The sequence below is a fragment of the Prionailurus bengalensis genome, chromosome A2 (genome assembly GCF_016509475.1).
Source record: "Prionailurus bengalensis isolate Pbe53 chromosome A2, Fcat_Pben_1.1_paternal_pri, whole genome shotgun sequence".
In the NCBI taxonomy this organism is placed as follows: domain Eukaryota; kingdom Metazoa; phylum Chordata; class Mammalia; order Carnivora; family Felidae; genus Prionailurus; species Prionailurus bengalensis.
This window is the reverse complement of record NC_057348.1, coordinates 150,095,350-150,111,323: the sequence shown is the minus strand read 5'-3', so window position 1 is coordinate 150,111,323 and position 15,974 is coordinate 150,095,350. Positions and strand designations below refer to the sequence as shown.

The window sequence follows — 15,974 nt, the reverse complement described above, 5'->3', positions numbered from 1 at the left end:
TAATAGCTGTATGATCTTGAGCAAATTCTTTACCTTCTCTGTGCCTCAATTTATTTTCATGTAGGGTGAGGATAATAAAGTACAGAAGGTCCCCTACCTACGATGGTTCAACTTATGATTTTTCAATTTTACAATGGTATGAAAGCAATATGATTTCAGGAGAAACCATACCTGGAATTTTGAATTTGAATCTTTTCCTGGGTTAGCCATATGCAGGATGGTCCTCTCTCATGATGCTGGGCAGTGGCAGGGAGCCACAGCTCTCAGTCAGCCACAAAGTCATGAGGATCAACAATCAATATACTTACAACCATTCTGTCCCCATTCAACCATCCTGTTTTTCACTTTCAGTACAATAGTCAGTAAATCACAAGAGATATCCAATGCTTTGTTATCAAATAGGCTTTGTGTTACATAATTTGCCCAGCTGTAGGCTGATATAAATGTAGACTTATACATGTTTAAGGTAGGCTAGTCTAAGCAATGATGTTTGACGGGTTAGGTGTGTTAAATGCATTTTCAACCTAGGATATTTTCAACTTACGGTGGGTTTGTTGGGATGTAACCCTATCATAAGTCAAGAGAGATCTGTAGCGCCTATCCTGTAGGGTTGTTGTGAGGCTTAGATGAGTGAATAACATGTAAAGTGCTTAGAAAGTACGTGGAACATGGTAAGGACCCAATAAATGTTAGCTGTCATTATCATTTGACCAATGGACCTCCAATTGGTGACAATGATACCATATCACTCTGATACTTGGGCATCTACTTGCCTTGTTGTGATGATCCCTACATGATGAAAGAGTGTCACCACTGACCCAGTGTCATCTTCACAAGCAGCTCTAGGACTGGTGGGCACATATGGGACCTATCCATCTTCTGTACACTGGCACAGTGCTGTCCTATCTAGCTGGTTCTTTTCAATTCCCTGTTCTGTGAGCTCAGGTAGCATAGAGACAAATTAGCCAACTCCTGGCTAGGCAGCCATCCAACAGGAAGCAAAATGCCAGCCTCCCCTTCAGTCAGACACGTCTAGTCTTTAGTGATTCTCCTGGAAGCCCCCTCCCTTGGAAATAGCACCTCAGCTCACAGAAAAATAATGCTGGTCACAGGAGCCTAGGGTTCCCATAAAGGCAATTTCTCATTGCAAACGAGTGCACTGCCATTCTGACTTTATATAGTATACTGGGTTTCTGAGCTTGGCTAATTTACTGGTACAGCCATAAAAGAAGAGAAATAGATTCCTTCTCTGGATGCTGACCAAATCGTTTTTTCAGGTTGTAAAGCTTAATAGCAGAGCTTGAACTGAAGCATGTTAATGTCACCCAGTTAGCCTTCTTAGGAGCAGCTGGCCACCTTTGTCCCAGAAGTACCCTTTTGAGTTTCTTTTAGACAACTCTGTCCTCTGGGCCTCTGTCTTAACCTACCCCTGTCATAACGTCAACACATTATTGCATTTTATCTATTCATTTCTGTTTCCTACTACTTAGTATCAAAGCCCCTTAAGGGCAGGGGCTAGGCCTTTAGTTATCTTTGTATGTCTAGTGCCTAATGTTGACTAACATTTGTAGGTCTTCAATGAATATGTATAAAAATTTTGCTGAGTGTTTAGCATGTGAAAGGTGTAGTGCTAAGAACTAAGGGTGCTGTAAGATCTGGTGATTGTCAATGAGGAAAATACGCTCTGGTTGAGCCAGCAGGATCCATCTTGAGTTGAGGAATTCTTCTGCTGTATGACTATAACACTTGGTATAAATCTCTGCTTAGGACTCACCAAACTGTAATGTCAACATGTAGCTTTCTCTAATAGTTTCTGAGCCTTTGGAAGGGAAGGTCTGAGCTCCCCCTTTGCATTCTGATTGTCTAGTCCAGTGCCTAATGTTCACAAGGCAGGCGCTCTACAGGGGGTATTAAATAGCTAACTAGAATAAAGGTTCAGATAACAGTGGGTGTGCTGAGGTCATAGGGTAAGTTTTTCAGATGAAGTGGACTCAGGTTTGGTTTCAGTGAACTTACAAAGGGAAAGAAATAAGGCTGATATGTTAGATAAGGGACAATACGAGAACACAGATCAGAATGTACAGAGCATCTTCTGGAGAGATTTGGGTAAAAATATTCAGCAAGTAATTGGAAAACATAGGCCTGATGGGCATGAGGGATGTCAGTTTCCAAGATGTATTCTTGGGAAAATTGGAATTGGTCTGGCAAAGAGGGTTGGTTTTCAGTGCGATCCTTGGGACCTGAGCAGCATTAGCATCATGTGAGAATTTGTCAGAAATGCCAATCCTCACACCTGAATCAGAAACTCTGGGGTGGTGCAATCTGTGCTCTAACAAGCCGTCCAGATGACCCTGATGCACCCTGAAGTTTGAGAAAAACTAGCATAGGGGGTTAAGAGTGTGGACTCTGGAACCAGAATACTTAGCCATATGGCTGTGGGTAAGTTATTAATCTCTCTGGGTCTCAGTTTCCTTATAGAATGGAGATAAATGGCACCTATGTTCTAAGGTTGATGTAAGGATTGACAGTTCATACATAAAGTGTTATATCATAGCAAGTGATCTGATTCTGTTGTTTTTAGTGAGAATCTTTGGAGCACACATTCCCACACAGAGCCTAGGGTGAGAGACCTTGCTACTTGAAATGTGTTCCCCAATGCAGCAGCCACAGCCACTGCAGCATCACCTGGGAACCTATTAGAAATGCAGAATCTCAGGCCCTCCCCACTCCTATTGTATCATAATCTGCATTTTACAAATAGGTATTTGAATAGCAAAGCAGTATTCTACAACTCAGCTCTAGACCTACTAAATAAGAATCTCTTGGGACTGGAAACTACATATTTCCATGATTTCTACCATTGATTCTGATGTTTACCAAGGATTTAGAAACCCCAGTGCACTTAGGACAGCTGATTTCCATCATTTGAAAAAACTCAAAGCACCTGTGATGCTACACTTGGCAGGCACCAGATGTACAAAAGACAGTATTTGTTCTAAGAAAAGTAGGTTTGTGTGGAAGAATGCTAGGTAAGGCTAAAAACTAGCTAAGAAATTAATCTTGTGTTCTGTATGACTATAGTTCTTTCACATAATTTTTATGTTAGTACATTCCATATGAGTTTATTGAATGAATCTTCTTTATCCAGCCAGAATTGACCAGTTGGGCCTTCTACAACATATTTTAATGAGACAGTTTTGGGTAATCATATTTCAACGTAGCAAAAGCCAACATCACTAAAAGCATGTCTTGGTAAAACTCTGCTATTAAATCCGCATTGAGTTAAGCAAGAGGCCAGCCATCTTCATGGAGCTGAAACGCAGGGCTGAGATGACAAAGTAATTATAAATCTGGGAACAAAAATGTTACTAAACAAATAAACCTCTCAGAAGTCTAAAAACTCTAAAACTTGTCGAGTCTAAAACTTGACAGCAGTACATCCAGAAGAGAGTTTATAAATTAGGTTGCTCATGAAATCACCATATCACTTATTAAACACCATTATGTGTGGTGCACTGGGTATATTTTTGGGGGTACCAAAGAATATAAGGCAAATACTTTTATTACCCCACGCTGAAATATTTTCTCCCCTCTCTAAACTGTGACAATCATGTACTACACAATTCTTTGACAGTTATGTCCTAGAACCTTGTGATATTTTCTCTTAAATTCTTGAATTGTTACTCAATATTTTGTAACTTTTAATATCTATCACCTATCATTTATCTCCCCACCAGAATAATACAGTTGTTCCCCAAAAGTAGGAAGGTGGCAATCTGTGTAAGGACCAGATTATTTCAAGCTCACCCTTACTTTCAGGAGGCAGCTCTCTGTAGACCCATAAGTGGGAAGTAGTTTCACAAGTCCTCATCTTTGACAGAATATTCTTTTTTTTCTTTTGGCCCCACTGGATTGCCAAAAGTCTACCTCAGCCTTTTAGCTGCCTCTTGTAGATCACTGTATGCTCTGAAGCAGAAGTAGCCCTGGCATAAAGGCAAGAGAAAAAAAGTGCATCGAACAGGTAGCACATAACTAATACTATCTGAATGAGAAAATATCACATTAAATATAAAAGGACTAAATATTTCAGGTAAAACTCAAAGATAATCAGACTAGACTAAAGCCTGAACCCAAACCATATGATTTTTAAAGACATGCATCTAAAACTAAAGGCTACACAAAGGCTGAAAGTAAAGGGGTGGGAAAAGTTACGTCATGCAAATGTTAACCAAAAGAAAGCCACTGTAGCAATATTAAGAATAGAAAACATAAACTTTAAGGCAAAAATCTTCAGTACGCAGAGTGTTACTTCATAGTGTTAAAATATTCAATTAACCAGAAAGACACAACGATTCTAGATTTGCACATGCACCTAAAACATTATCTTAAAATATGGAAAGCAAAATTAACAAAATTACAAGGAAAAAATAGACAAATTCACAATCAAATGGGGAGATTTTCACATGCCTTTCTCAATAGTAGATATGGAACAAAAAAAAATCAGGATATAGAATGTTGGACAACATGATTAATAAGCTTGACACAAATAGAGCACTTAAGTCAAGACCTTGTTAGGTCATTTCCTTGGTCCTATGGAAGAACACGTATTTAGGGTCATGAGATTTTTAAAAATCCACTCTTCTATTTGGAGCACACGTGGAAGCAAGGGTATGAAAAAACCCTATAATACAGATCCGTTTCTACAACAGACTCTTTAAATTTATAATCTGAATATGCATGTTGTAAAATTAAATTCCGTCCATTCCTAATCCTATTAGTTTGGCACCAATACCAGACTGTATTCTTCTCATTATTTAATTTTGTGAATGGGCTTTGATGACAATTACCTTGTTGTCTTTTTTTTTTATAGTTAACATACAGTAGTATGTTGGTTTCAGATGTACAATATAGCAATTCAACAATTCTATTCAACACCTTGTGCTCATTTCACAGTAAGTGTACTCTTAGTCCCCTTCAACTATTTCACCTACACTCCTAGCCACCTCCCCTCTGGTAACCATTAAAACTGATTGCCCTTCTTGTTAGGACGTAGAAGTAAAAAGTACTAATTATTTTTTTAAGTTGCAGTAACTTGGCTAATTCTATCCAATCTTATGGGCAAGATTTAGAGGCCTGTTCAGGAATTCTGGGCTCACAATTTAAACCTTTATGAAAAGAACCTCATATATGCCAACAGTGTTACATACATATGGAAAATTACTGAAAAAAATCTTTGGATTTAAATGTAATTGTCAGTGCATTGCAAATAGTAAGTATTCTACAAACGAAGGGTATATATTAAATGGCCATTTCTACTATAAAAGGTACTACCTTTGGGGAACCAGTACTCCCATCTTAGGAAGAAGAGGGTGGTGTATGACAAGATGGGGAATGAGGGAGGATGGGGGAAGATTTGATAATTTTTTTGGAAGGAGAATTTTTTAAATCCCGCTTTCAACCTTTTCTATACATATTTGATCCGTGTCCATATCAGAGCAATTTTCACTATTTTATTATAATATTGCCTGTAATAAGAATTACTTTAAAAATATGAAGTGGCTTTTCTTTTTTAAAGAGTGAAACCAAGACTCTATCTGAAATATACATTTTGCTATACCACCATCTTTGTTAAAACAGATAAAACTCTTATTTGTAATCAAGATAGTACATACAAATACACAAGGCAAAGACATTTGGAGGAATTCCATTTATTGTGGATGCATTTTCACAATATATATTTATTGCAGCGATCAATTATCAGTGAAAAATATCAAGTGTTTATAAAATTTTTAGGAATGGCAGATTCACAGAACATGCTAGTCACCTTGCAGTCTTACTTCTTAAAGATAACAAAGAGAACTGTAATCAAACAAGTAAACAAGGAATTTATTTTTCAAAAGATTAAATCCAAACTGAACAAAGTTCTACCCTAAAACTTATTCCATCCAGTATTGGAATAAAAGTCAGGATCGATATATTCTCTTCTCAACTTTAGACTTTCTAGAAAAAATATATAATAGTGATCAAGAGAAGCTCTTATTCAAAAGTACAACAAAGCAATGTTACCTCACCATCGGCCTTAATTCAAACTTTGATCCATTTCACTCCAATTATGGGAGTTGGTGCTAAATTAGGCACTGCATGTGAATTCTAGTTCATTTTATCATAGACTCATGTCTACTCTGTCATAGGGGCATGACCTGTGCAATCCTTGTGGCTTTCCTTCCTTTGGCCCAGGTGTGCTACAGCTACAGGATTCAACAGCTCTTTCCTGGTTTACGAGGAAAATAGACTTTGAAAGGCAGTGGTCACTTCTCATGCCAGCCTTGCCCTGGCAAGTTCTTCCAGGGCAATACCATAGATTAGAAAAGAGGCATTTGCGAGGCTCCCTCATTGTGGCAGGAATTGAGACTAAGACAATTTTGGTTAAGTCAAATGAGGTATAAGTTTATAGAATTACACTGTATGTATATCTCTACGCTAGAACGTATTGCCAAGACACTGGAGTACTCTTTTGTCATCCATTGTGAAGAATAGATGAACACTTATAAGCTAAAATAAGATCTGATATCTAGATTGTGTGTGTAAAATGTAAAAATGACAAGTCAATAGACTTGGGGGTAAAAGGTAAAACTAATAAAAGGTACATAGAGTTTTTCAAAATTCAACACGTTATCAACTTATGACAAGTACCAATGACTAAAAAAAATAGAAAAGTTTAATTTAAAAGGCATTTCAGTCCATTAAGAATGGAAGTACTGTCATGCCTCCTAAATATTGGCTCTTGCTCACTTTTCTTCTCTGCTTCCAGACATTAGCCAATGTTGGTCATAGTATATCCATATGTAGAATTCCAATCTGTACAATTTGCAACTAAAATTCTTGTCTTTAAATTTTAGAGAAGGGAGAGACCTCATTTGTCATCTAAGCCAACCTACTGCGGACTTGATATTAAGAATAGAATACAGTTCTGAGCAAGCTTTGAGTTTGACCCAGATGGTAGATTTAGTACAATTCACACTGGACTTCAAGATTGCTTTTAATTATAAACTAAATACTATGTTTTATAGAAAATGCCAACTCATTTTGACACTTCTAATCTCTCTTTTCTTCTTACAGGTTAGCGGGCACTGGAAACATATCAATACCTATTCTGCCATGTCTCTATTGGCAAATATGAAATATTAATATAATATTGTGATCTTTAGTTTTTAAAAAGCTGTGATATTGGCTAGTTACAAGGACATACTGCTAAATATAATAGTCTAGCACATAAAAAAGCTTTCTACCATTAGTGTGTTTGTATATGTGTATGCACATACATACATGATCAGGTCATCTAAAATGTGGTTCGCTATCACTACCAAAGAAATCCACAAAGCAACCAACCTAAAGAATCAGTACCAATGTCAGCTAACATCATAAACCAATTTAGATATTCATCAGCATGAAAAAAGTAATACCTTAACAGTACATCTTTTTTTTTTTTTAAGACATTTTTTTGAAGATTATTGTAGTTATCTCAAATCTGAAACGGGTTACTTTCAGAAAGTGTTACAATTGCCCACTGAGATAATTTCTTCCATGCTTTATTCTAAAGTGCAGAAATAACATGACTTCTGTATTTAAAATAAAAAAAAAAAAAACAAAACGAAACCACTATGGTTCGTTTTTCTGGACACTGCACACATTCCTCAGGCAATTTTAAACTTGAATCTCCTTTTGTTGACTTCTGATGTGGTTGGTATCACTGTTCAGACACAGAGTTATGATGATCAGTAGGAAAGTCTCTATTTCACAGCATGGGTTTCTTTAGAAACAGGCTCCTGTGCAAAGGCAGTACTTTACCATGAACACCTCTAGACTGTGATTATTAAATATAGTGATAATATACATGGGTTTACTGGGATAATGAAAAATAAAACAAAAGGAAATGAACTCAATTTAGTAAATCAACATAAATATAAAACAGAGCAAACTAGCCCTCTTCAACTGAGCTGGTCCAGCATCTTGAAGCGGCTACTTTGGGTTCTTTCTTGAATTGTCTCAAACCTGCTAAGAGAAGAGAGCTTTAAATCCAGAAGCCGTGGTGTTTCAGTGAGACGTTTTGTGTCAGAAGAAGAAAAAAATAACTGTAATATGGCAGGAATAAATATTTATGAAAGGGGGGATTATTGCTGGTATTCTATTCAAATATGCTCCTCATCTTCTAGTCTACCTTCTCTTCTGTTGATTTTTTTACTTTCTTCTTTCTTTCTTCTTTATATTTCCCCTTCCCTATCTTGGTTTTTAGCCTTGTTTGTGACATTCATAGTCAAGGAGTTTTTTTTTTTTTTAAACTCCACTTGAAGGGCCAGGAATCTGTAGTGTGTTTTCCAGAACAGGCACACGTGACTGAATGGCTCAGTCTTGGCCACGTCAAGGACAATGGAGAAGTGGAATGTGTTATTTTTTATTTCTTCCCTACTATTCTTTTTTTTTAAATATATTTTTTTAGTGTTTATTTATTTTTGAGAGAGAGAGAAAGAGCGAGACAGAGCATGAGCAGGTGAGGGGCAGAGAGAGGGAGATACAGACTCTGAAGCAGGCTCCAGACTCTGAACTGTCAGCACAGAGCCTGATGCGGGGCTCGAACTCATGAACCATGAGATCATGATCTGAGCTGAAGTTGGACATTAAACTGACTGAGCCATCCAGGCACCCCTCTTCCTTTCTGTTCTTAACACCCCTACTAAACTTATTTGGCCCTTACTAAAAGTCCTTACTGATGTAGCCACAACTATTAGTGCTGTGAATCTGCATTTTCAAATGAGTACTTCCATTTCAAAGGAATGATTGCATGACATGTAGTGAGCTTGACATTTTGGAGCAAAGAAGCCATCTACTCTGCTACCGCATAAACCCATCTCTGGGCCTCATGGTTTTATTAATATTATTATTATTACTGTCATCATTACTACCATACAGAGACTTTTGTGTTATAGACTGAGGAGAAGGGGGCACTCACCCTGTCACCTTCCCACCTGTACCACCATGTTGCATAATTCCAAGGAGTACCATTTATGTTGTATTGAACATGAGTGGAGTTCTCTTGAGTTTCACCATTCCAGATTATATCTGTACTCCACTTTCCAGAACCCTGGCTCAGAGGAATGTTATCCTCTGGAGAGGCTCCATTAAACTGGTACTGATGGGTTACAGGCAGCTGGTACCCTCTACTAAGAAATCCAACTACATACACATTTGGACCGCCACTTCTGAGATGCTAGAGGGGCCATAATGGCTTAAGTCAACAAAAATTCGTTCTTTGCCTGAAAAAAGAAACTAATAAACGATCCCCCTACCCTCCTCCACCAGGAGAAAATTGAGCAAAGAACTTTAAAAGTTTATATTTTCTGCTAAATATGCAATCTTCAAAAGCAAGCAGCATGCATAATGGTTAAGAATGTAGGCTCAGACCAGATTGCCTCAGTTTCAATGCAGGCTTTGCTAGCTTATTTGCTGTGTGGCTTTGGGAAAGTTCATCTCTCTGTGTTTTGTTTTCCTCAGCTCTAAATGGCAGTAATAATAAAACCCACTTCACAGGGTAGTTGAGATAATGTAGCTTAAGAAAGTAGAACAGTCCCTTGCATAGAGCAGACACTCAGAAAGCGTTAGTGGTTTGTAGTGGTGATAATTATTACTAGGTACTTCTAATACATTCAGCCATGACTTAGAAAACTTGTTGAAAACTCACCATAAGTAGAGAGACTGGGCTAGTGGATTTTATTGGAATGTAAGAGCAATCAATAACTGATCAAGAGACGGAACAACACACTTAGGCAGCTGTGCCAGACTTAGGAGCCTGTAGAAGGTAGGGAAGGGGAAGTGATTCTCTCACTTGAGAAACTGTAGAAATCCTCTGGTTGCCTTTGAGGTGTTCCTCGTTCTGGGTTTGCTAGAAAAGTGCTTCTAAATTGACCCATAAGCACACTGTTCTAATACTGCTTATTAGTTGCTCTCTGATTTCTCTCTTTTCAATTTTTCCTCTATTAAAAAAAGAAGACTGGGCTTGTTGCTTAAATTGGGGAAGGGCTACAATTAGAAGTTGAATTGGCTGGACAACAAGGGGTCTTATTTTAAGTCTGTGCATCATTTAGATATTGTCCAGAGCCTCCTGTGTGAAGAATGAGCATAGCCTTTGACCAGAAGACCCTCCCTACCCCCCCAAAAGACAAATCCAAGCACTCTTAACTATAAGTTTTCATAGGGTAGCAAGTTTTGCCTAACTTTTAAATACTATTTTAACTTTTTGCCATAGCAACCTTAGGTCATAGGCTGCTGGCAAGGTAATAGTTCCAGAAAGCAGCTTTGGAGCCATTCACGGAGACAGACGTTTTTCCCCAGGTGATCTTCAAATGCCTGTGGCTCCAAGCCTGGACCGTGTAAGGAAGTTACAGACCATGCTTATATGACACGACCTCTGTAGTCAACACTCCTAACACTGTGGCATTTCTAGAATGTCTTGCTGGGAACTACCCTACGAGTTTGGACTATTTATGTTGGATGACTGACAAGCCTACAATTCTGAAGGCTCTGTGAACTTTGCCTTTCACTGTACCATATATAAATTTTTAGAAGGTGATTGTTACCCAGACAAGGCTCTGTGGATCTGTGATATGTCTCATTTGACCCTGGGACATCATACTGCAGCACACAGCAGGAAAAGAACCTATGAAAAACAAATCTTCCCAGAAAATTACCTTAGTGGGAGAAGTGACCTTATCCACAGATTGCTTTTCCCAGAGGTTCCGCTTGCCAGATACGTCTCCTGGCCTCAAATCCTAATGAAGGAAAAGCAGAGAAAATTGGTAGGGTGGCCATTTCTATTTTCTGACCAGGTCTAAATAAGTCACCACGTCTGTTATTTGTTTGAATCAAGTTCTCGTTTAATACACTTTATCCTAGTGATATGAAATGGATGGAATCAAAAGGATCATTAGCCACAGTCTGGTTTTACATAGACCTTGATCTATGTTATGACACGAGAATGGGCTAGAATTATCCAGCATTTAGTTCCTATCCTCAACCAAGGGCTTACTGTTAATGGGTCAGTAGAATTGGAATAAAAGCATATTTAAAATAATGTAGCCTATTTTTAACTTTTCACACTCTTAGAAGTGAACAGAACATACGTTAGCTTTAAATAATTCTTTTGAGGTTGTGTAAGCGTTTCACCTCTTGCAGATTACCTTTTCTTTCAGTGTTCTGCCTGTATCCCTGAACTCTTAGGACTTTAGTACATTCCAGCCTAACTTCTAGATGCCGATATTCCATTTCTTTGCCTGAGGACCTTCTCTGGCTACAGATGCCCACTTCGCCCACCCAGGAGGGAGGCTGGAAGTTCAGAGAGTTAACAACCCCAGGAGCAGTCCTCAATCACTCACCGATGAGACTTGGTGCAAGAATATTTTTCAGGCTCACTCATGCCTCATGTAGGGGTAACTCTGAAGCATGTGTTTTATGTTGGGTTGCCCCAGTGGGATTAAGTTTTTATAGCCCATGTGCTTAATAACATTATTGGTTACCTGCTTTTCCCTGACTCACTTCCTGCAGTGTTTTCTTCACCTCCCAAGTAAACTACCTGCACTATCTTAGGGTCTGCTTCTGGGCAGCTCAAACTAAAATGCTTTTCTAATTGCACTTTCCTCAGACTCCAGTCATTTCGTGTTTCCTGAGGAGTAGGTGGGTAATTCAGAAGTGTATCAGTAGAACCTAGCTCCATGAAAGTAAACATTTGCCACAAATTGTACCCATAAGAGAAAATCGAGCTGATGACATAGGTGAAAACATGTGGAAATCTTGGGAAGAAAACACTAAAATACGCTTGATAACAGTTACATAGCTTTGATTCGTTATTTACTACCTCATAATTAATTTGGTTTGGATAAGGGTCCAAATTTCTGTTTCCATTTACTTTTCTTCCAGCATTTGCTTATGCTAGTACTTGGCAAAGGTAGTTTGGAGAAAAGAAATGTGTTTTACCAAAATAGTAATGTTTATTTTGGCAAGCCCTTTTCTCATTAGGAAGGCAAAGCTAATAGCAACTGCATTTATCCACAGACACTGGTCTAAATGGACATATTTTTGACAGATACTATTGAAATCCCGACACTAAAAATGCACTGGTTAAATGGTACCATGTGAAGCATTTCAGATTTACCTTAATCTTACTGAATTTCTGGATTTCCGTTGTGGCTGGGATTCCTGATATTCTAGGAGAGAGTTATACCTATTTAACTTGGAACCAGTAAGCAACAAATCAGATTGTTTTTGAAGAATTCCACTACCTTTGCCAATGTAGCTAGGAGCTGCCAAATTGTCTGGACGACTGAAAATTTGGGAAACTATAATTAGGAACATACTAATGGAAGCTCTGGAAAGGGGCTGTTATTACTTTATTTATTTGATTCATATAAAACAATTGTTATTCTTTCACATGAATGTTCTTCCACAGAAGACGGTGAAGTGTATTTCCCTTAAATCCTGCCTATGAATCTTTTGAGAGCACTTAAAGAGTTTAAAGAGTCCATTTTAAGAAAATATTAACATCCAAGTGGTAAGTTGGCATTTTAAATCAAAAGGGAAATATAAATGAAATTACCTGACCAGACTACATTTTAGAGAAAGACCCACTCCGGAAGAAGAGGGAGAAATGAAGCAGGAGAAGCAGGTTTCCAATCAACCAGAGATCAGAGAATGAAGAAGAGAATTCAGCTGAGAAAGACATTGTTGTTTTTTTTTTTTTTAAACAAAAAGAAAGACAAATTAGCACTTAAATTGCTATACATAACATGTAGTTTAGACACAAAGAACAGTCAAACCAGATAAAACAGACATACTCAGAACTGGATTCCGTTTACAAAGTTACCCCGAAATCCTGGGAATTCTACCCACAAACAGCAGTAGATGTCCCAGTAAAGAATCAGGTATAAATCAATGTTCGATTTTGAATAAGTTAAATTTCAGGGACCCTAAGTAATAGTGATTTGATGAGCTATTTTGAACACTTTTAATTTTTAGCATATATGAATATTATTACATAGCCAGTGGTGTTTCCCTTTGGGGAATTCTTGAGCAAGACACTAATCCTTGGATTACTCTCTTCCTTCTTGAGGTTTCCCTGGGTGAGGACTGCTTTGGTAAAAGAATTTCCCTCTGATTTTTCCTTACTGTCCACATGCCACACATCTGTCAAAACAAAGCCAGGCTGTCCCCTCCACCCATGAATACTGGGGAACATAAACAAGGGGCTGAAGAGAAACCACTTCTGATCGCAAATCAGAAGGCCCCTTCGAAGGTCTCCTATTTGCTATTGTCTTAGGTAATCTTCTGACATCCTGCGTTCAGGGTCAGGCTGACCAGAGTCCCAAGGGTGTCAAACTCAGATGCCTGCCATGAAGGGCCAGGCTGGAAATACAAATGCCTGCAGAGGCCTGGTGCAGAACAACGACAACAACAACGACGACGACGACGACAACAACAACGACAACAACAACAACAACAACAACAGAGAATCGACAAATTCAAGATCGTCTGTCTCTACACCTGAAACGTGTTCAAATTACAATTTTAAAAAGGGGAATAAAACACGACGGCCCCAAACTACACAGATCTTAGCTGCAGGCCACCAGTATGAGACCACCTGGACAAGGCCTGGATCAGATCCTTGCTTGATCTGTCTTTCTAAGCTGCTTTCCTGGACTTAACCTTTTCCTGACAAGTTTTATGCATCTGCTGGATCCTTCCAGCACTTTCCACACTTCAGAAATTTCATCTCTCCTGGATCCATAGTGTCGCTGACTTACTTTCCTGCCTTGCTGGGCTCCAAGTCATGTTGTTCCCCAGAGACTGCCTTGTTGCTTATTCAGATTTGGGCATAGTGCTGTGTCTACTACGCCAGGGATGTGCACAAAGCTTAAATTGCTTATCAAGCATACTCAAACTGGCTTTTATTTATAACATCACTTACATGTGTTTTCTTCCGATGTGACCTTCATTCAGGAAGCCACACTAGTCTACAAAATCCAATGGGACATAGGAAAAAAGTGGTCACCACGAGCTATACTAATTGCCACATTCTTCTTTTCTTTTCCTCTCCATCCTCTAGGAGATGGTCTAGCAAATTGCTTACTAAATCATAGGTAAGGCAGGCAATGATTTTGTAATTTCCCTGTAATACCTTTTGGTCCTGCCAGAAAAACCAAGGTTTTTTGGTGGAAACCTTGACACAGTTATTATATCTGTTGTAATAATAACTGAGTTAAATCTCTTAACCCTCCCATTAGGATGACACAGATGATGATAGATGTATCAGTTAAGGTACTGCTAAAAGAGTATGGGTCAAGTCCTGGGCTGGGTACAGGAGTGTAATATGATATAGAAATGAAATAGATTGCAAATACTGTAAATGTGAAAAAGTGACCATCTCCTCTAGCAACATGCCATACTCATCGAAGAAGAAAACATACACCTTCTTTCTTTATCCTTGCTTGTGAGATCTTCAGTGGGTCCATGAACTTTCTGAATTTGTATCAAATGCAGGTTTGTGGGGACAGGGTCCTTAGATCTCATTAGGTTTTCAAAGAGATCCCCAATTCAGAAAGGCTAATAATCACTAGTCTAGAACTTATATAACTTATATAAATTATATAAATTACCATTTAAAAAAGGAATTTCTACTCTTTTTTTTTTTTTTTTTAGTGTTTATTTATTTTTGAGAGACAGAGAGAGACAAGAACAGGAGTGGGGAGAGGGGAGCAGAGAGAGAGGCAGACACAGAATCCTAAGTAGGCTCCAGGCTCTGAGCTGTCACCACAGAACCTGACATGGGGTTCCAACCCACGAACCATGAGATCATGACCTGACCCGAACTTGGATGCTCAACCAACTGAGCCACCCAGATGCCCCCAAAAAGTAATTTCTACTCTTTATGTTACCTTGGGTGCTGGGGAAATTTGAGACACTTAAGAGAACATACCTCTTGGGTATGATCTCTCACTTAAACTGTCTCCAATTATAGGCCCCCTTTCCTGTATCTACTGGGAAGGCGGAAGAGATGTTTTTTCCAATATATAAAGACTTTCCAATTGTAACTTGGGTTTACATTAAGTTTTACACCTCCTGTGAGTCCTAATGCAAAACATCTTGGGCTGAATACTAATTAGATGACTATAGGGAGTTGCATCCATGAAAGATATGGAAGTCTTTCTATTTTTTCTTTTTTAAGTTGGAAAAGTGATAAACTTTACTGACTTTGGAGACTAAACGTGGAGCCAATGGATGAAATCAAATGGTCAACAACGCAGAGACCATGATTTAGAATGCTTTTCTTCTACCTCTGGCTTAGAGTGGTTGTGACAAGGCAGTCTCTGCTCCCTTGGGCACCAACAAAGGCATAAAAGCAATCTAACAGAGAAAACCCACTAATATTTGGTAGGGAGCTTAGTAAGGTTTTTGATTATAATGATAAATGGAAAGCAATTATCAGACATTCAATGAAAAAATTTAAAAGAACATTTTTATAGTAAGATAGCCACGCTTAATAAGAAAATGTTAGATTTCCAAAAATAACATTCATAACCAGTTTTTATAGTTTCCAGTTCTACTGTTTTTTTTTTTTTCGTTCTAATGGCTTTCCTTTGGAGGTGTTGACAATAAAATTACAGCAATTATTTCAACAACTACCCAATTACTATATTTTTGTGTTAAGTTACAGAAATTAGGCAAATTAGAAAATATGGGTTCCAAATAGCCAACATACACATTCTTTTGGAATAAGTCTAGGAGGGCTTTCCACAGAGAAGTGGCCAAGATAATTTGACATTTTCACTTCCAAATTCCTAGCTGTGATTTATAGAATGGAAGCTAAACAAACAGACCAGTTAAGAATGTAAATGTGAACTGCCTCCAGCTCAGGCTTAACTGCTCTTCTC

At 38.3% G+C, this 15,974-nt stretch overlaps 1 protein-coding gene across 31 annotated transcripts in view; it reads right to left on the bottom strand.

The window, feature by feature from the left end:
* Positions 1 to 5,692: 5,692 nt before the first annotated feature.
* The window catches only part of CALD1 (caldesmon 1), a 187,355-nt gene continuing 177,073 nt past the window's right edge, over positions 5,693 to 15,974 (bottom strand). For 16 of the 31 annotated variants that reach the window (XM_043589602.1, XM_043589574.1, XM_043589578.1 and 13 more), the window contains 2 exons: positions 10,743 to 10,823; positions 5,693 to 8,052 (listed from right to left, as the gene is read on the bottom strand). In XM_043589602.1, the coding sequence (XP_043445537.1) occupies positions 8,047 to 8,052; positions 10,743 to 10,823 (87 nt within the window). In that variant the 3' untranslated portion in view covers positions 5,693 to 8,046. Of the gene's footprint in view, positions 8,056 to 10,742; positions 10,824 to 15,974 lie in introns of all 31 variants that reach the window. The other 15 variants (XM_043589570.1, XM_043589577.1, XM_043589581.1 and 12 more) reach the window with 1 other exon arrangement.